At 44.0% G+C, this 20599-nt stretch overlaps 3 protein-coding genes and 1 pseudogene across 3 annotated transcripts; 1 reads left to right on the top strand and 3 right to left on the bottom strand.

Annotated features, from left to right (window-relative positions):
- Positions 1-2001: 2001 nt before the first annotated feature.
- Positions 2002-5425, bottom strand: LOC136547406 (pre-rRNA-processing protein ESF2-like). Its single transcript, XM_066539357.1, has 7 exons — positions 4529-5425; positions 3964-4015; positions 3675-3742; positions 3343-3432; positions 3109-3239; positions 2584-2718; positions 2002-2502 (listed from the first exon to the last, which is right to left on the bottom strand). The coding sequence occupies exons 1-7, from the start codon at positions 4797-4799 to the stop codon at positions 2482-2484; spliced, it is 768 nt and encodes a 255-aa protein (XP_066395454.1). The 5' UTR covers positions 4800-5425; the 3' UTR covers positions 2002-2481.
- A 5254-nt stretch (positions 5426-10679) lies between these two features.
- Positions 10680-13326, bottom strand: LOC136542762 (elongation factor 1-beta-like). Its single transcript, XM_066535345.1, has 6 exons — positions 13142-13326; positions 12819-12935; positions 12604-12676; positions 11512-11617; positions 11221-11334; positions 10680-11090 (listed from the first exon to the last, which is right to left on the bottom strand). The coding sequence occupies exons 1-6, from the start codon at positions 13222-13224 to the stop codon at positions 10927-10929; spliced, it is 657 nt and encodes a 218-aa protein (XP_066391442.1). The 5' UTR covers positions 13225-13326; the 3' UTR covers positions 10680-10926.
- Positions 13327-13438: 112 nt separating this feature from the next.
- Positions 13439-15398, top strand: LOC136542761 (pentatricopeptide repeat-containing protein At1g01970-like). Its single transcript, XM_066535344.1, has 2 exons — positions 13439-14052; positions 14392-15398. Exons 1-2 carry the CDS (start codon positions 13618-13620, stop codon positions 15196-15198), a joined length of 1242 nt encoding a protein of 413 aa, XP_066391441.1. The 5' UTR covers positions 13439-13617; the 3' UTR covers positions 15199-15398.
- Positions 15399-15580: 182 nt separating this feature from the next.
- LOC136542760 (nucleolar protein 56-like) lies at positions 15581-19496 on the bottom strand (annotated as a pseudogene).
- Positions 19497-20599: the final 1103 nt, after the last annotated feature.

The raw sequence follows: 20599 nt of genomic DNA, 5'->3' as shown, positions 1-20599 counted from the left end.
CTTCACCGACAGCTACGTTGAGTACTTGCCAGCTATGCTGGGGACTCCTCGGCCTTTGGATTCTTCGTGCAAGAGTCGCCAGCTAAGCTGGGGACTCCCTTGGCATTTGGATTTTGCTACGTCTCATCGGTGTGCTATCAAGTTGCTCCATGTTGTTCGGATCAGGGTGCTGATCTTGGGCAGCACGTTCGAGGTCTTGATAAGTACATGACAGATGACGTTGGCAAGCTTTCATTAAAATTCTTTGACCCTGCTACAAAATTTATTTTTTCATCTTCCAGCAGGTTCGGGGACTAAGTGGCTACACTTCACCTAGCGGTGAATGTAGTACTTTTTCTGATTTACCCTCCTTATTGACTAAGGAGTCTAAGTGGCTACACTTCGTCTAAGGTGGAGAATTTTCAATTTTTATGTTGAGCCACTTACATCCTTCTAGGAAACTTTACTCGAGTAAGTCCCGAACCTAGCTCCCAGTTGAACTGCTCGGACATCTGCTTCAACTGCCCGGACGTCGTTTTCAACAGCTCGGACGCCTGGTTAACAGCTCGGATGCTTGTTTCAACAACTCGGCTCACAATAAAATTGGCCAGAAGCCTGTCTCTGGTGATCAGCAGCAAGTTGGACAACTCGGACAAGCTCAAGATGGCGTTGCACAAAGGATACAAGGCGCTCGGGGACTAACTGTGGTGGTAGCGTTGCTCAAAGGATACAAGGTGCTCGGGGACTAGCTGCGGGGGATATACCACCGGTACCCACAAGACAGGACATGGGTCGCGCCCCAAAGGTGGCCCAACCCACAAGATCAAGACGTGCACCGCAAGGCTACAAGAAGATATAATTTATTGTATAATACCAAATATGATATTTTCCTTGTAACCCTACCCCTCCAGAGTATATAAGGAGAGGTAGGGTCCCGTAGTGGGCATCTCCACATATCTCAATGCAATACATCGGAACACAGGATGTAGGTATTACATCATACTGACGGTCGAACCTATCTAAATCTTGTGTCTCGATACTTGTATTACCATCTAGTTCGTATATCGCGCACCTCCATTGATTCATCTACTACCGTGGACATACCCCTCGGTAGACTACCGACCAGATTTTATCGACAGGGGGAGAGAGGGGGTAGGCAGGAGAAAGAAGTAGCTATTGGCATCTGAGGCATCCTCAATGGCAACTTTTAAATAGTTAGCTAGATTGGGCTTAGAAATAAAAAAAACATTACAGTGGAGAGTTATTTGAGTTGTGGGAGAGTTATTTGTAAGAGATCGTGTTAGACTAGCTATTTGGGAGTCGCTAGCTATTTTATCTTTTTTTCCTGAAAGCTATCTAGAAACCATTAGGACGCGCGCACGAGAGAGAGAGAGAGAGGGGGGGGGGGGGTTTGTTTATTCTCGGTGGTCCATCCAGCATTGGTGAGGGTCATGTGAGGTCTGAATACATCGATGGATTGTGGCGCAAAAGCATATCTGGATTGGGTTTCAAGGCGACACATTGGTAAATAATGGTCCAAATCTTGATTGGCCATCTGTTTATCCTCATTCGCACGGTGGTTGCACCAGCGGCAGGTGGTTGCACCGGTGGCATGATCCGTCGAGGACGCAAGAAAACATAGAACGTCTATCATTAAATCTGTTTATCCTCGTTTGCGCCGGTGGGCGGTGGCATGGTCGTCGGGACGCAAGAAAGAATAAAACACCCATGATTAAGATGGATGCGGTGGAGGTATAAAATGCCCTAGGGAGTGTCACTAAACTGGCTGCAACACCAAGCACACCAGAAGCAGAAGAAGAGCCCAAGACAAGCTACACCAGCGATACGGAGGCCCGGAAGCCTAGACAACATTTACTGATGGTACAGTAGCTTAATGTAATTCATTTCATTTTCCTATTATTATTCCTCTCGGGTATATATTGGAACGTTCCAAAACTATGGGTCGATGGGATCACGCAAGATGACGTTGACCATGGTTGTCAGCTTGCACAACCTTATCTTTCACCAGCTTGGATCTAAATCTAATGACCACAGCACCATGTTCCATTCCTCCGGCAATAAGAAATCACCCACCATCTACTCATCCCACCCGCTCATGTTCCCTCGTGTCTCATCCGTCATCTTCTAGCGCACACAGCATAGCTGCAAGCTGAGGCACTGAAATCCCAGGCAGGAGATAATGCCAATGACAGTTGCTCATGATATTTGTTTCAACTACAAGAGAGCATGCGTTTCAGTTTTACAAAGATTTCGATCAACAGGCGCTGGCAATCAACAGTCCTTTCACATTCAATCGCCAGGTCCCAGAAAACCTTCCAGGGCATATCAGCAGAACAAAATGTTTCTGAAAGTTCCTACTTACCCACAACAAAAAAACGCGACTTCATCTACAAAAGTTGGAAGTACGATATGAGCTCTATGATCTTGCACTACTCCATTCAGTTCGGCGTGCACCAACCCACACTGAGAGATAGGACGCGGTCATGATGAACCCCCGAATACCTGCAATACCATGACGTTTGTTAATAATAACTGGTGGACACAAGAATTTGGAGACACATTTCCATGAGAGCTGAAACTTACACCAGCTAAAATGTCTTTTGAAAGCGTAGATTTAGTTTTGGCATCAATCTCCCCGACTGGTTTCTTTTGAGGAATTGGACGAGCAGTTTTTGTTTCTGGGGCATTACTGGCTTCTGCTCCTTCTGTCTTCTGCTTCTGTTTCAGTCCAGGATAACACGTTTATAAAATTTGAAGGCAAGTCACTGTGACAGTATAGTCCATGGCGATTACATCTCCCTAGGATAGGAGAAACATGATTCGACCACAGCAAGTTTATAACATTTCATTACTAAACTGAGTCATAAAGAGCATATAACAGGACAAACATATAGCAACCAGTTCGACCATAATCAATAGAACAATGAGGCCAGATACTTTACATTGGCGATTGTTCCTTTGTGGATTAAACAAAAAAAGAAACAATGAGAAAATCATCTAATATGAGTATGGATTAAGGGGCACAAACAAGTATACAGACTAGAGCCAACAGATAAACAGCAACACAAAAAATCTCCATATCTTGTATGTATGCAAAATACGACGAACCTTTTTCCTGCGCTCTTGAATGTGCTTCAATGCGCGAGACTTTTCAACATTGGACAGGTAGTGATCACGTTGTTTCTTTGCTGCTGCTATCTCCAAGGTTAATTTCTGCTCTCTGATGTGAGTTTTCTCAGCTGCATTAATTCAAAGGATTATAAAACTTGGAAAACTATTCTAATCATCAAGCACTTTCACCAGAAGTTTAAATAACTTTTATATTTTGGACTTTTCACATACCCATTTCACCAACCAGATCATCCCATTTGAACTTCCTGAGGTATTTAATGTTCCAAATGTCATAATAAAATGGAGATCTCTTCTTCCCGCCTAATAACGTACAACATCAGCAGAGATTATTGTCCAGTGGTTGCCAAGTAAAATACAAGCTCTAAAGCACGTATACTATGATCTCTGTGAAAGAGCTATACATCTAATACCCCTTCAAACAGGCTGACGGTCAACAAGTGTACAAAATGGGGCGGCAAAAGGCAGGGGGGTCATACATAATAATACATAGAACTACAAAACAAATAATAGCAAAGAAGAATAAAATGGTAACGAGAACACACCTATTTGTTCACCATTAAGCAGATTAGCCACTCTCTTGGCAACACTCTTCTTCGCAAATTCAATCCACCTAAAAGATTTTGGTAGCAGAATGAGTACGTACAAATATTGAAGAGAACACTAGAAAATGTTTGGAGGCTTCAGTAAAACTATTCACAAATGCACTAAAGCTGGTGCTGGTATGAATATTGCACATGCTTTACTTCTAGAGTAATGATTCAGGCGAGGAATGCAAAGTTCTTCAAAGCAGTGCATCTGTCTTTTGTGTGTGTATGTCCTGTCCAAACATACCCTTCGGCGTAAGCCTTCGCTTTAACAGTAGTATGCTTCCGATGACCTTGACCTGAAGGTGGGCATGACATATATGAATATATAAGAGACTTTTAATCGGCAAACATTGAAAAACTAATATGGTTATATTTTTAAGTTCTTAATGTCATATATTGAGAAAAATAATAAGCTATGTTACATGACCAATAAAGAGAAGCTGAAGTGATTTTTCCCTTAAATCAGGCATCTAAGTTCTAACACATCAAAGAAAGAAAAAAAGGAAATCGGTGTACTGTTGTGGCAACATGCACTTCAATTAGTATGGAAACCACAATTAACACCATGCAGTGAGGCACTGAAGTTGATATTTTTCCTCTATCAAGAACTACATTTTCACAAATGGAAGCAGCACAAGCAACATGAAAATTGAGTGTCTCCCCCATAATCCAACCACATCAGACGATGAAGGCTACCACGCAATAGGATTAATAAGCTCCTGAAATATGCACTACGCTCTGCAGCTAGCTACGCCTACGCCCACCAAAACAGAAGAGAACACGAGCATCGATTTCAGGTAGCTGGTTACCTTCAGGCACGAGGTAAATCCTGAGCACCTCGCCGTACTTGGAGAGCATCTGGCGGATGTGCGACGGGTTCATGTGCGGCGGGACGCGGCTGAGGTAGCACACCCCCCGCTTGCCGATCCCGCCCAGGCTATTCCCCAGCCGCTTCCTCTTGCCCCCCGCTCCTTCCCCTCCTTCATCCTCGTCCTCGCTTCCAATGCCTTGCTCGCCGTCCTCCAGGAAGTCATCTTCCTCCTCGTCCGTGAACTGGTCTCTCTCGGGGTGCTCCGCCATGGCTAGCTAACTGGATCAGGGCGGCAGGCGGTAGGGGAGGTAGGTGCCTGTGCGTGCGCTCCTAGCGGTGGTCTCCCTAGGCGAGGCGGCGGCAGAAGGGAGCTGGACGGCGGCGGGTTGCAGCGCGGCGCGGTTGGAACGGCGGGTCGGGCGTGGAGTGGCGGCGATGGGGTTTCGGGAGGAGTTCGGGTGGGCTAGAGAAGGACTACGGGAACCACTGGTTGGGCCGCATGGGCCCTGGGCCCCAGAGGACGGGTCGGGATTTCCTTCCGTGGGCTGAGAGGTGGTTGACTGATTGGGCCCCAAATGAAATCAGACACTACTAAAAAAGAAGGAAAAAGTCTACATTACCTCCTCAACTTTTACGAAATTCTGTTTTTCCTCCCTAAACTCTAAAACCGAGTAAACCATCTCCCTAAACTTTTAAAATCATTTATTTTACCTCCCTGACCGGTTAAAGCGGTTTTCAAAGGCGGTTTTGTCTTTTTCTTTTTTATTTATTTTGGCTAAATCTTTGAAAAATCATAGTAAATCACAATAAAATGATAAAATGAAAAATCCAATTTTGTTGGACCCCACATGAGTGGATCTACACAGTGAACATATAATATGGTATTCTTTAGTACAAATTTATCATTGTAGCTTTAGATATATGCTTTTCTATAATTAATTCAAAGTTGTATTTTCTATGGTCCAATTATGGTGAAATTTTTATGGTGGGTTAATTATTATATGCTTGAATTGTAGTAAAAATTTTATAGTTATTGGATCACGTATAACTAAATTATAGATTTATAAATATTTTTTAACAAGCTTACACCTAAATAAATCTACTAGGTTATACATGATCCAATGAGTATAAAATTTTTACTATAGTTCAAGCATACAATAATTAGCCCACAGTAAAAATTTCATTATAATTGGACCATAAAAACTGCAGCTATGAATTAATTATAGAAAACATAGATCCAAAGCTACAACAAAAAAATTAGGGATAATTGTGTTCTTACCCTTGTCCAGTAAGCCAATTGTGATTTTGCCCCTACTTTTTTAACTTTGTGTTTTTACTCTTGTTATTTTAAACTGAATGGTCCGTTTGCCCCTGCTTCTCACGTCCGTCATATTAACATGGATTAAACGAATTAAAAAAAATCCAAATCTAAAAAGCAAGGGCTAAATGACCATAATGCCCCTTATCCTTATCTCCTCATCCTAGACTGAAGCACGGGCGTCGTCTGTCTGCATTGGGCTTGGGCTGTTCGTGAGTGCGGGTTCCCGACGACGGCTGCAGAAGCACCGAAGGGGAGGTCGTGGCTCCAGAGCGCCGGCGCGGGAAGGGGCTGCCTCCTGGTTGTGGGCGCGGGGCCACGGGTCTAGGTGCGGGCACGGCCTTCCTCTAGGTGCGGGGAGGGGCCGCGGCACCCGCCTACCGGTCGGCCTGCGCGCGCTGGGCGGCGGCGGCGCCGCCCTGCCTTGGATCACCGGCGGCGTCCGCCTACAGGTCCAAGCGTCCACTAGCAGGTCCCAGCGGCTCTTGGCCGTGGGTCGTCTTCTACCTCTAGGCGCCCGGGTGTGTGGCTGCAGGGGCACGCGCGTAGAGGGGCCGCCCGCGTCGGGGGCGCGGCTAGGCGGGCGCTGCGGCCGTGCAAGCTCGCGGCGCGGCAGGTGTGCAGGCGCGTAGCCGGGAGGGCGCAGCAAGGTTTCTAGCGGCGACGTGGCGTGGCTCCTTCTCCGTACGCCCCGCTCCCCCCTACTCGTGCCCGCGGCTCCTCCCTCCACCCCGCTCCCCCTCGGTGGCGAGGGTACCGGCTGGGGCGCCACGCGGCCTGCAGCAGAGCCCACCCCGACCACTCCTCCCCGCGGCGCGGCGCGGCCACTAGGGCTGCAGCGGAGCCCGCCCGACGCCTCGCCCCGGCTCGCGCCCGCGGCGGCGCGGCTGGGGCCTCACCCGCTGCCCCACCCCTCACCCGGCCAAGATCTAACGATCTCATCGCCTCCTTCAGCCTGGTTGGTTGGTACGCCCTGCTCTCCAAATCAAAGTTGCCTCTTCGATTCAGACTTCAGTTCAGGCATCAGTGAAATTGTAAGTTAAGGTTCGATTTGTAAATTAGATTAATCTCTACGGTTTCCAAGATTTATTGTACTTCTTTATGCTTGGCTGATCTAATTTACTAGATTTTGCGGCCGACGTGTTCTTGTTGTAGATTATCACGAGTATGGATTTCGTAGTCAGAGTCCAGACCAAACAAAGCTTTGGTTCTTGAGATGCTGGTTCTTGTTCCAATGGGAATATTGGTTGCTTATGTCAACCAAACATAGTGAGGGAAACGTAATGATGTCATTTAGACCTCTATATAGATGTTGAGCTAGTGTGCACAAAGGTGGCCGCGTAGCCCTGGTTGGCCTCCCAGGTCATCGATGAAATCACATGCCTGCTGGCACAAAGGTCAGATCTTGCATTGTTCTTTGTTTACCCACACATTTTCTGGTTGGCCTGTATACAGATGTTGAGCTAGTGTGCTGTAATTGGACTTGCGCTCTAATTATGTTGCAACTTCTTGTTTGAATATGTAGTTTACTAGTTTCCGGGTATAGTCAGGTGCCTATCTTTTTAAACATGTGGATGTGCACAGTTACATGCCCGGCAGAGTGGAATCTGCTCATCGTTACATGTGTTGGCTCTTGACATGCTACCATGTGTTCCATTTGGGCAGGAAATATCTCTAATTTGATGCTCACTTCGTTTGTTCCTTTTCTGGTACATTGTTTTGTTTTTGTGGGGTCTTCTGAATTGTGAATCATGCTTTGAAGCTGCATCCTGTGTTGTACAAGTGTGCTTCTGTCTTTTTTGCCCTACGTTCCTTGATTACACTGTCTTTTCACTTGTATCAGTGCATGCATTTACTTATACAGTTTGTTAACCAATGTTCTACATGCATTCTTATACATTGAAGATTTTTGGTCCCATACAAAAGATTATATCGAAATATTTTTTATGGTGTTACATCTGTCATCATTATGAACCATTTGGTCCCAAAATTTTGAATATTTATCAATATTAAATCTGAGTTCAAATAATTGCAAGTCGTGCCAAATATGTTTGACCAAATTTAATCAATTGTCAGCATACAATAAAAAAGTCTAATTCCAAATCAGGGTAAAATCACAATTAGGCATAACAAACAGGGGCAAAATCGCATGGGCATTCATGTTCTTTTGTGCAAAATTTAACACCGTTAGGGGTGGATGACGGAGCAGGGACAAACTGGTGCTTCGTTTTGAAATCATAGGGGTAAATTCACAAAGTCAAAAAAACAAGGGCAAAATCACAATTTCGATACAAAACAAGGGTACAAACGCAAGAGCCCAAAAAATTATACTAAAGCATATCATATTATATGTTCACTGTGTAGATCTACTCATGTGGAGTCCAACAAAATTAGATTTTCTATTTTATAATTTTTTTACTATATTTTTTCAAAGATTTAGCCAAAATTAAAAAAAAAAGAAAAACACAAAAATGCCTTTGAAAACCACATATAACTACTCGGGAGGTAAAACGAACGGTTTTAAAAGTTTAGGGATGTGGTCTATCCGGTTTTAGAGTTTAGGGTGAAAAAACAGACTTTTATAAAAATTGAGGGACGTAGTGTAGACTTTTTCCCAAAATAAAAAAAGAATGTAATGCAACACTGCTCACTGAATCACTGTCCAGCTTTTTCTGCAGACTTAGGATCCGTTCAGTTCTCACAGAACCGCTCCCTGGAAACGTTCCTACTTGGATTGTTTGCCATATTTACATAAACGGACGGGCCTTAATGAGGATGGAGATCGCATGTTCTTCACCCTGTTCACTTTATCGTTTCTGTGGCTTATAAGTCAACTAATGCTGTTTTGTTGTTAAATGAAAACACTGTATCATTATTGATAAACATAGATGATACGATCAACGAACATGGTACTTATACAAGATAGAAAGAAACTGTTGGCGAATCATGCGACGGGAGGATAGGCCTGCGCAGGTTGCCTTCATCTTCTACTTGAGACTTCAGAGCGAGGTAGTATGTATCATTAGTCATTACCAAGGTGGTTACATACTTGCATCCTCGTAGACACTGACAACACTCGAAATACCATTCATATAATATTATCCTCGAACGGACTGCGGCAATCTATTTACTTTTGTGAGATAGGCAATATTATAATTTTGAGTCCCTAATTTTATTAAATGGTGCATCGCACGATTTTCCAAACTTGTTAAATGGTGCATTGTAAGTCCATTTTTAGACCATGCTTAATTGCTAACCATTGTGGTGCATATACCATCATATTCCAACATAGAATCATCTTCCATATACGATAGCACTGGTGCCTGGACGTCCAGACGCCCACGGCTGCTTCGCCCCATCCGCTTGGATTCGTGCGCCACCCACGCCAGATTCATTTCCACGCTTGCATCTGAACCGTCTGCTTCAGACCCGCTGCCCACGCTGCTAGGATAACTCACCCCCGCCACTTCCACACCGGCGCGGCGCCCATCTCTTCCAGGCCACCCGGAAGACTCGCCCCCACCTCTTCCACAACAGCACCGCGCGACCTGTGCCTCCTCCCTACACCGCCGGCGGCGCCCTGCGCCTCTTTCACACGTCGGTGGCTGCTCTTGGCCCTGCCCGTCCTCATGGACACCGACGCCGGTGGTCTGCACTTGTAATATGAAACACTCAAATGCAACATATATTTGAAACAGATACAACATTTGGGACATACGCTTGCAACATGTGTATGAAACATATGCAATATCTAGATAAAACAATTACAACATGAAAACACTTACTGTAACATAAGACTAAAACGGTTGAAACATTTGAAACATACTGTTGTAACATATGTATGAAAACATATGCAACATCCACATAAAAATGATTGCAACATAGGTCTGGAAACAGATAAAACATTTTTAACCAACGCTTGCAACATGCTTCTAAAACACATACAACATATACAACATGTGCAACATCCCCCGATCTACTTTTACAATATCCATAAGAAACAACTGCAACATACCTTTAAAACGACTGAAACACCTAAAGCATACATTTCCAACGCAGGGGAGGGAGAGCCTGGGTCGGTCGATTCCAGTTGTCGGGGTTGAAGCCGGCAGCGCACGAGCACCACTGCCACTAGTACTGGGCTTGGCTTGATAACGACGGTGGGGGATGGGGGCGAGGAGCGCCATGGCCGCCAGGGGCGGGGGAACTCGGTCGCTCGGGTGAGAGACGACGCTACCGAGGGTGGGGAGGGCGTCGCGCCGGGGTGGAGAGCCGCCCACTCCCCTGCAACACCGTCGCGCCACCTCCATGGATCTCATCGGAAGCGAGTGAATCTCGCCTAGGGTAGGGGAGAGGGCCGTCGGATCTGCAGGTATTGGAGGACGTCAGGTGTTGATGCGCTGCGATAGAGGATGAGGAGCATGGAAGGGGTAAGGACAGGAGCGGAACGAGGCGTCCGGGGGTTGATTTTGTTTCTTTAGACTAGCGGCGCATGCGACAATGAGTGGAGCGAGGAGTCTCTTAACAGTAGCTTTTTGCGTTCCATATACCATCGTCTTCCATATATACCTGAGAATCGTCTTCCATAAGTAAAGTGGATTCAGATATAACAGTGATACGAGTACAGCCAAGACTTGTGATTAAACCATCATTATCGATAAAGAAACAGAGAATTGTCCTCCACATGTGGAGTGGATTCAGATATAATATGGATACGAGTACAGCCAACACTTGTGGATTAAAAAACAGATACAATATCGATACGAGTGATATAATATCGAGGATGGATTAAAACACACCATTTTAGATTAAAACCCCGCATCATTTAAAATTAAGCATTGCAAAGAGAACTCATTAACTTTAGACGCAGAACCATTGTAAACTCATAATTTCAGACACATAACATCGCCCAGCAGTTCCGCTATTTCAAGATAAACAGATATTCAAAAATCTGGCAGCACTCAACAATAAACTCCAACCAACATTTCTATAACAAGGTAACTAGAAGGGATAAACTCTCGCATCCCAGCACAAACTTTAAGCGCTGCCGGCTGTTGCCCAATCTCAGCATTTGAACTCTAGATCTTGTTGAAAGCAACAATGTCGCAACTCTGAACGTACTCATTGATTGGCTCTTCCGTAAGGTGATCCTCAATTAGGCTGTCGATGGACACAAGATCGTCGACAATCGTCAACATAATAGTCATCTTCTTGATGCCGTATCCAACAGGCACAAGCTTTGCTGTATCACAAGTTCATGTCAAATGGTTAATACAGACACAAGCTTTGTTGTATTCCAAGTTTATGCCAAATGGTTAATACAGGCAAATCGGTAGCATAGCATAGTAAGCAGACAGAAACAAGTAACTTACATGCTCCCCAAGTGAGACCCTCCATCTGGACACTGCGAACAGCCTCCTCCAGCTTCTTCATATCAGTTTCATCGTCCCATGGTTTGACATCCATAAGGACAGAGGATTTACCACCTGTATATATATGTAAAGCAATAAATAAGTAACAAGACCTAAAAGTCAAACTTCTGCAAGAATTCCAAGTGATTATAAGAAACACTAACAAGACCTAATCGTCAAACTTCTGCAACAATTCCACGTGATTAAAAGGAACAATATAGGTTAACACTCCTAACTGAAAATTATGCATACTTTCTTTCTTTTTGGATGAGGCCTTGGCAGCGGCGCGCTCATCAGCAGCCTTCTTGTCCTCCTCGGTTTCATCCCCGAAAAGATCAAGGTCATCATCATCCTCAGCCTGTAAAGAATTAAAAGCTTACTTCAACAAGGATAACTCAACAACATAAAAAATGTTAAAGCAATGAGAATCAAACCTATGACAAACTACATTACGGTTTCCAGATTTTAGTTTTAGTTAGTTGAGATTACATCAGAAGACAGTGAAGACAAAAAATGCATTGATATAGAGCATCCTCAAACTCCGCTACTACTTCAAGATTTTAGTTTCAGTTAGGAGATTACACCAGTTCAACAACTGAGTACTGCAGAAATGCATATGTTGCGATGGATTTGTGGTCACAGAAGAATGGACCGAGTTAGGAACGATGATATACGTGACCGCCTAGGGTAGCACCAATTGAAGAAAAGCTTGTCCAACATCGGTTGAGGTGGTTTGGCTATGTCCAAAGGAGACCATCAGAGGCACCAGTGCATTGTGGAGTCCTAAGCCAAGCTAATAATGTGAGAGGTAGAGGTAGACCAAAATTGACATGGAGGGAGGCAATAAAAAGATATTTGAAAGCTTGGGATATACCTAGAGATCTATGTTTGAATAGGAGTGCTTGGAAAACAGCTATTGATGTGCATGAACCATGACTAGGGGCTCTTGGTGGGTTTCAACTCTAGCCTACCCCAACTTGTTTGGGACTGACAGGCTTTGTTGTTGTTGTTGTTGTAGGAGATTACACCAGCAGAAGACAGTGGCTTTAGTTTCAGTTAGGAGATTACACCAGCAGAAGACAGTGACGACAAAAAACCAAGCATTGATATAAAGCATCCTTGGCATGCAATCAATCACACAACGATGAAGACAGTGATATTTATAATACAATCTAAAAATCAGAAACATAGATCGACTGGAGTTTCTTCTTAAGCAATCATTGAAAATTGTACCATGCTAAATCGAACAGAACAGCAGTGCCTCATTGCTTGACCAATAAGACAGATGGGTATAAACAAAAAAAAGAAGATGGGGTAATATGGCTTAGGATGGGGAGAACAAACCTCAGCAGCAGGAGCAGCTGCTGCGGGAGCTGATCCCGCAGGAAGATTTACACCAACAGCCTTACCAGGGAATCTGCAACCAGTGAAAGACATCAATCTACGACACTTACAAATTTGCAATTTGCAATCAGTGAAATAAATCAAACCTGAATCTGTAACCAGTGAAAATCAGTCTACTACAATTACAAATTTGCAATCAGTGAAATAAATCGAACCTTGAGGCTAGAGCCGCAGAGATGGTCTCGTACCAGCGGGCTGCATTAGGAAACTCAGCGCCAGGCTTCGACGGCACCGCCGCAAAGACCTTAATGTCATCCTTAGTAATCGCATCACTGCACAGGCAGCAGCACAAGAACTTATCAGTGCCCCGTGGCCGGTGGACATCTCAAGAGAAATTTGCTAAATTTGAAGCGGAAACAACAAGATCTCTTATCACGGTCATCATCATAACAGCGCTAATAATCGACAGCCGGGGTAATTAAGCACAAATCGCTACCAATCGACAGATCTAATCAGCTACAAGTATAGCAGCGCTCACCCTGAAACGTATGTCTTGCCCGTGAGGTGAGCCTCCAGGGTCTTGAGGCCGTCGGCGGTGTGGAGATCGGAGAAGACGGCCATCGTATCGATCGGCGAGATGTAAGTCGTCAGCTGCGACTTTCTCGGGGAAGTGAGAAGGGCTGCGGCGGCGGCTAAAATCTCGAACCCTAGAGACGGAGGAAAGAGGAGCAGTCCGAGCGACAGCCGCTTATTTATATCTGGCGGCGCTGGCGCGTGCGGGACCCACCTGTCATAAGTCGTGCACGAGCCGGACACCGAGCGCCCGTGTGATTAGGCATCTACGATGAGGATATTCCCTATGCATCACATGGACCGTACGGGCCGTCGGACCGGCATATACGATCAACGGACGGCTCAGATCTATCATCTCTTTGGATAGGCACCTTCGTCTTCCCCAAGCGGCAACAGCACGCCCCCCTTCTCATCCTCTCCGGCGCCGTCCCGCCCACTCCCATGGCCTCCCTCGCCATCCCGGCCTTGCGCTCGGCGGGAGCCAAGCTCGCCAACACCACAGCCACGAAGCCTTGGAAGCCCGCTTGTCAATGCGCTTGCGTGTCCGGTGGCCATGGCGGGGAGTCGTCGGCTCGGGCCGCGGAGGCTGAGGCTGAGGCAGAGCAGACGGCGGTGAGCAAGGCCAGGCCAAGGTTTAGGTGGGACACGTTCGGGTCCGACCTGACCGAGCCACAGCAGCGGGCGGTTCGGGGCCTGTCTCCGAAGCTGCCCAACCGCTGCAAGGCCCTGGTGGCACGCGTGGTGTGCCTGTGCCCCGGGGACGAGAGCATTGGCGCGTTGCTCGCGTACTGGGTGAAAGCGATGAAGCCCAAGAGGGCGGATTGGTTGCTGGTTCTCAAGGAACTCAAGGCCATGGAGAGCCCGCTGCTTGCAGAGGTCAGTGACAGAGAGCATCTCCCTTCGTGTCGTCTGATAGAACTCTGAACTTCTGAAGGATCGTGTGCTGTTATGACAGTTAGCATAATGAATGTAGATCGTTTGGTGGTGTATTTCGACCAAATGTTCTCAACTTTCTGCTGTGCTTGGTTGAAACTTCAAGGTTTCAAATTATTACTACTCTTTTGCCCACAATCTCCTCACTAACTGTAGTTTGCTGACTTCTGATTTTTAAGGCGTTGACAGTTACTCTGTTAGCAATAGGCTTACGAGTCTAGTAATTTAGCATGACCAGTTGATGAGTCAAGTAATTTAACGAAGGTCCGGTATGTTTGGTAGGTACTGGAGCATGCATTGCTGGAAAATTCTTTCGAAGCAAATGTTCGCGACTACACCAAGTTGATCCACATCTATGGCAAGCAGAAGCTACTGCAGAAAGCTGAGGATGCATTTGCCACCATGAAAGGCAGAGGTTTCCCTTGTGATCAGGTCATGCTGACTGCACTGATGGACATGTACAGTAAGGCCGGAAATCTGACCCGCGCAAAGGAAATATTCGGAGAAATCGTGTTGCTCGGTCTTCCACTGGATAAGCGCGCATACGGCTCGATGATCATGGCTTATATCAGGGCTGACATGTTGCAGGAAGCAGAAGATTTGATCAAAGAAATGGAGGACCAGCAGATGTTCGCAGGAAAGGAAGTTTACAAGGCATTGCTGAGAGCCTATTCATACAGAGGCGATTCAGATGGCGCACAGCGGATTTTCGATGCCATACAGTTTGCAGGGATAGTGCCTGACACGAAGTTGTGTGCACTTCTGATGAATGCTTACTGCCTCTCGAATCGAATCGATGAAGCTGTTTGTGTCATCCGTAATATGAGAAGTGCAGGAGTCAAACCTTGTGACAAATGTATTGCCTTAGTATTGGGCGCTTATGAGAAGGTGAGCATGTTAAAAACAGCACTGGAATTTTTGACAGAGCTTGAAGAAAACGGTGTTTCAATTGGCCAAGAGCCTTCTCAGTTGCTTGCGGCGTGGTTCAGGAAACTTGGGGTAGTTCACGAGGTCGAACAGGTTCTGAGAGACCTCTCATCAGAAGACATGGCGAGTAAACCAAGTTTTGCAGTTTCTTTAGAACAGTAGTAGTGACCTATTGGTAGCATTGTTAAAAGTTTTGGCACTGTATTTCCAAGCAAATAGTAACATATAACGCTCTTGAATATTCACTAACCTGTAGCTGAGCCATATGACGTACATCCAGTAGCATAATTTCAATTTTTCAATGTTGCGAACTCAAATGTCAAATATAATACCGAACACACATATCTTCAGCCATTCAGAAGTGTGATAAGCTTCTCTTCAATGCTTCCTTGTTCCTCTATCCGAGTTGCTTGAGTTTTTCTCAAGTCAATTGCATCCTGAATTTCCAAAGATAAATACTGCAGGCCTGCAGCAGCTATACTCAATATGCGTTATAAGGGTTATATCTGAAATTCTGAATGTAATTGCAACAGCTATACCGTTATATTCATGAACCATAACCTCATTACACTGTAAACTCAGCAAGGGGTTAATAACATGTGACAGCATTTACCACAAGTGAAAAGCTTACTTGAGGCCCAATTGGCTCAATTGACGTATATAAATAAGATTCACAATTAAATTCGAGATTCTAAATAGCTACTCATCACTGTCATCAGTTTTGGACCTTTTCTTTTTCTTCTTCTTCTTCCCTTCAGTGGCTGTCTTAGGCTCAACATCCTCAGACGTGTCTCGGTTCTTTTTCTTCTTCTTTGGAGTCTCATCTTGTTTGATATCATCACTGAGTCATCCATTGCTTCGCCGTCCGACTGAGCTTTAGACTTCTTTTTCTTGCCTTTCTTAGCAGACACATCATTCTTCTCATTACCTGCAAAATAATTTTTGCAATGAGTGTAAATTAATTTGATATGGTTACTAGAAACATGAATTCAAATTTAGTGTTTGTGGAACCACAAGGAGGGGGTATATCCTTACCATCAACATCCTCCGAAACCGCATTAATACCCTCAATGGCGGCTTTCATCACATCAAGGTTCTTACGAGGTGCGACACGACACCCTTGTCGTAGAAGTCTAGTCTCTCCTCAACTTGTTCACGCAGCTTCTGTCCAAAAATGGATGTATTCAACTCTGGAATCCAAACAGTAACGGTCAGGAGTCTCAGAACAGGGTATCAGCATATGTAAAGTTTACAAACAAGTTGTGCAACTGACCTCAATAACAATCAATGCGTGAAGCAATGGAACACTTGTTTGCCAGGTATCGAGCCATTCGACCCTTGTTCTTAGCTGATGCACGACCAATGAATGATGAGTGGAATATGAGGCCATACTTTGGTGTATTTCCACGAGTTTTCAGAGCTCTGCAATTAAATAAAGAAGGACAACCAAAAAGAATTCAGAGGCATAAAGGGAGAAGTTTTAATACTTATGACAACAGACAATAGTCAGGATTCAAGTAACAAACTATTAGGACTTCAAAGCATAGTTTTGATATCAATAGGAGGCTAACAATGCAAAAACAGCTTGTAAGTACCTGAAAAGTGCCTTTTCAGCGCCAAGTATTTGAAGAGTGGAGGCAGCGCACTTGGCAAGATTGGAAAGACTGCCAGCATGAGAGATTAGTCGAGCTCCAACAACTTCTCCAATCAAAGAGGTCAGGTTGGGTGCAATATCGTTCATCTTTGTTACGAGATACTCATAGAGCTTTTTACGGTATTCAGATAGATTCATGACCCTTTGGGCAAACTGTTGGACATTGATCAAATCAACTGGTGAAAGATCCTGGCCTGAAAAATACAACAGCAAAAAAGAAGTTAACAACTTACATAAAGACATCAGTACTTCAACTATTGCAGAATTAGTTGTTGATGTATTGTTATCCATAGATGCCTTTGCTGCTTCAACAATTTCTTTCGCCTTATCCTCATCTCCAATTAGATCTGCTAAAGCTGGAATGTCTTTCTCTGCTAAGTCAGATTTGTTTACCACAAACTTGGCAATCTTAGCATAGAGGTAATTGTCATTTATAATTTTGACTAGCTCTGGAAAATGCCAGGAATACCACTCCCTGCATTATGGTTAAGTAATCTGTTAATACAGCCAAACCAACATCACCATCACACAGAATATTCAAAAGATAGTTGTATCATCAAGAATGATCAATGAAGTTAGATTTACCGTGATATCAATTACAAACATAACAATGAGTATATACGACGACATGATGAGTTATAAGTGGAGTTACATAATCTTTCACACATGCATCAACAACATTTTGTAAAATCACTCAAGTGTATTCAGCATTACAGAGTTGAGAATTGATGAAAAATTTATGACAAAATACATTTAGAATAAACTCCCTTTCTCTAAAGCACAGCATTAAAAAAAATCCTTTACTCTGAAGCATAGCAGATATTAGAAATTAGATACACTTTCCGGTGGCACTTCTATAGACTAAAGTGAAGAAAAAATGGCAGTGTGTTACAGAATTCCAGAATGACATGACTGCAGATCAGAATGTCATGGCAGCATAAGCAAACAAAACAAAAGGATCATGGGCAATCAAATACACTTTTAGAGTTATCCAGAATGTATGTGGGTACCAAGTCAAGGTGCTGTTAAAAAAATGGAGTCGAGGTGAGCAATCATCACACCATCTAAGAAGAAGCGCTGGATGGTAAATAGCTTTGACTAAATGGAAAATGTTAGGCTAACCTCACTCTCATGGAGAAGGAATTGATATCCTTATCGAGTGTGTCCAACAGAAAGATAGCTTGAATCACCATATTATCCACACGGTTCACATTGAACTTGACCTTGGCCCTGCTATAACTATGACCCAGGCCTAGCTGAGCCTTCTCCAGGTCAGATTCCTGCAATTTTGTTACATATAAGCAACAAGTAATTAGGCCTGATGAAATGCTCGTGGGATCTATACTGTGTAACTCCCAGGGCCAAAGCCATCCAAAACCACAGATTTTGGCTCCACAAGCAAAATTAACCAGAAAATAAAATTTCTCAAGTATTCAGATAATGTGATAAGCAACAAGACAATTTACAACCCTCCAGATTCCAAAATTGGACCAGTAACAAAACTGATGTCAGATAAACAAGTTTGGGGGAATTCCTTGTGAGCCATTAAAAAAGATCGCAATCCCCAGCGCCACTGCTCTAACTTTTTTTTTTGTCCTCCATGCCACTGCCGTCAGATTGGGCTCTAACGGTGTCAAACTGCAGGTGTGAAAAGTCGAAAATACCCTTAAGTCTAAATATGTCATTAATTTTTTTTAGCATATTAACGACTTCAAATAAAAAAACTCAAAACTAGAAAGTTGTAGATCTCGTCGAGATCTATAATTTTCATATAAAAATTATCTTCATTTAATTCCGCAAAAAAAGATATGATTTGATATGATTAATATATCCTCCACAAAAGAGCGGCAGCACCCATCGATATCTTTTTTGCGGTATTAAAAGAAGATAATTTTTATATGAAAATTATAGATCTCGACGAGATCTACAACTTTCTAGTTTTGAGTTTTTTTATTTGAAGTCGTTAAGATACTCAAAAAAAATTAATGACATATTTAGACTTAAGGGTATTTTTGACTTTTCACACATGTAGTTCGACACCGTTAGAGCCCAATCTGACGGCAGTGGCACGGAGGGCAAAAAAAAAAAAGTTGACGTCCGCTGAACTTTTCTAGTGGCACAGGGATTGCGATCTTTATTAATGGCTCACAAGGAATTCTCCCAAGAAGTTTCGTTTAGAAGTGAAATTCATCACCTTGAGTTGGTTGATGAACTGATCGAAGTGCAGCCGCACTCCCCGGAGCAGCTCCTGGACGAACTCATTGCTCTGGCAGGGGATCCCCGTGGCCTCAGTGATGTGGGACCCGACCTTGGGCTCTGTGACACCGAGACTGTATTTGGCCTTCTTTCCCTCCTTCACCTTGAGCAGATTGAGCTCCAGGAAGTTCCTCAGCTCGCCGGTCATGATCCCTGCACAGCCCACTCAACGCCTCACAAGTCACAATTCATTCGGGTTGGGCACCGTGGGACTGAGGAGAGGGCGGGGGCGAGATAGCATGGTACCTTCGGAGATGGCGTTGCACTGGTAGAGCGCGTCGACGGCGGAGGAGAAGGGGGAGAAGCCGGTGAGTTTGACGGGCTTGCCGAAGCGCTGCAGGTCCAAGCACGGACGCGCGGACGGCGTCCACGCTCTGCCCAATCTCATCGATGCCGTACAGGTGGAACAGAGCGTACCCCGACGCCGACTCGAAGAGCAGGTACAGCGCCATCTCTTCGCCGCGCGCTTCGCCGGCGGGCGGGCGGCGGCAGAGGAGGAGATGGGATGGGTGTGGACCCACCGAGGGCTAGGGTTTTAAGAGAGGAAAGAGGAATGACTTCACGGGAGCAATTTACGCTCCGTTCGCTCAGAGGAATTCGGGCGAAATAATCCGGATGAATTTGTAGGAATTCATGAGAAGAAAATATTATTTTGGATGAAAAAAAGAAGCTGATCAAGTCGGATTTAAAGGCACGCGAACGTGGCCTACATTGGGAAAATATGCACACATCGAATCGTAAAAAAAACTCTTAGAACAAACATATTTAGAAGTTTTCAAAAGAATTATAAATTTATATTTGATAGAATTTGAGATTCAAACTCTTGTTATAAAAATTTATACGAAAAAAATCAAGTGCATATGTGCTAGAAGATAGTTCTCAATAAATTTCATCGTTCTATATACATGTGCATCTGAAATTGATTATTGCCAATTGATTTTGAATTTTAAATTTTATGACAATCTAGATGCACTATGGATGTGCATTATTTTGAAATCTCTTCTGTATAGTTTTCTAGGAGTTTTCATGATACCACCGGAATGTGATTTGAACTTAATTTTTCTATTTATGTTTAGGTTTTATGGTTCGCGCATCGAATTGTCCCCAACTGTTATAATCTGTCATTTCCAAATAGCTTCATCTATAGACAGATTTCGACCCCTGTAAATTTTATCAAAGAACAAATTATTTTATATAAGTGTAAGGCTTATGAGATCACCATAATTTGATGGTTGACAAAACTAATTCTGCCGAATTACCATTTTAGGACAAATAGAAGATTCAGGGAGACTAGCCGCACTATGTACAACACTAAAACCATTGTTTTGAGTTGTAGACACATGAACCACGTTGACTATCAATTAGTCCATGCATATAGATGAGGTAACCTTACAAAAGCCTACAACATGCTCTTGCAATTGACATGGCCTATCGACTTTAAAAAAAACCCTTATGTTCTCAGCGATCATTGTGATTTTGTGCTCCTTATCCACCTATATAGTTTCCTATATCTTCCTCGACATCTCATCTTCAGCGCCAGCAGATTTTTGGTGTAGGAATTTTATGTTTGAGGTCTTGAGATTGAGTGGTCCTTTGTGTTTTTCTACCACCTTTCTAAATTATATATACTAGTTCATTTTAGCTTAGTTTCAT

Source organism: Miscanthus floridulus, chromosome 3, assembly GCF_019320115.1.
Source record: "Miscanthus floridulus cultivar M001 chromosome 3, ASM1932011v1, whole genome shotgun sequence".
Lineage (NCBI taxonomy): Eukaryota > Viridiplantae > Streptophyta > Magnoliopsida > Poales > Poaceae > Miscanthus > Miscanthus floridulus.
This window is presented reverse-complemented; position numbering and strand designations above follow the sequence as displayed.

Coding starts and splice junctions, on each gene's coding strand:
- LOC136542762 (XM_066535345.1), bottom strand. CDS start 13,224: ATGGCCGTCTTCTCCGATCTCCACACCGCCGACGGCCTCAAGACCCTG. Junction 12,677..12,818: donor TCTGCGGCTCTAGCCTCAAG/GTTCGATTTATT, acceptor CACTGGTTGCAG/ATTCCCTGGTAAGGCTGTTG. Junction 11,335..11,511: donor CTCATCCAAAAAGAAAGAAA/GTATGCATAATT, acceptor ATATATATACAG/GTGGTAAATCCTCTGTCCTT.
- LOC136542761 (XM_066535344.1), top strand. CDS start 13,618: ATGGCCTCCCTCGCCATCCCGGCCTTGCGCTCGGCGGGAGCCAAGCTC. Junction 14,053..14,391: donor AGAGCCCGCTGCTTGCAGAG/GTCAGTGACAGA, acceptor TATGTTTGGTAG/GTACTGGAGCATGCATTGCT.
- LOC136547406 (XM_066539357.1), bottom strand. CDS start 4,799: ATGGCGGAGCACCCCGAGAGAGACCAGTTCACGGACGAGGAGGAAGAT. Junction 3,433..3,674: donor GCTTAATGGTGAACAAATAG/GTGTGTTCTCGT, acceptor GTACGTTATTAG/GCGGGAAGAAGAGATCTCCA. Junction 3,240..3,342: donor TGATCTGGTTGGTGAAATGG/GTATGTGAAAAG, acceptor GAATTAATGCAG/CTGAGAAAACTCACATCAGA.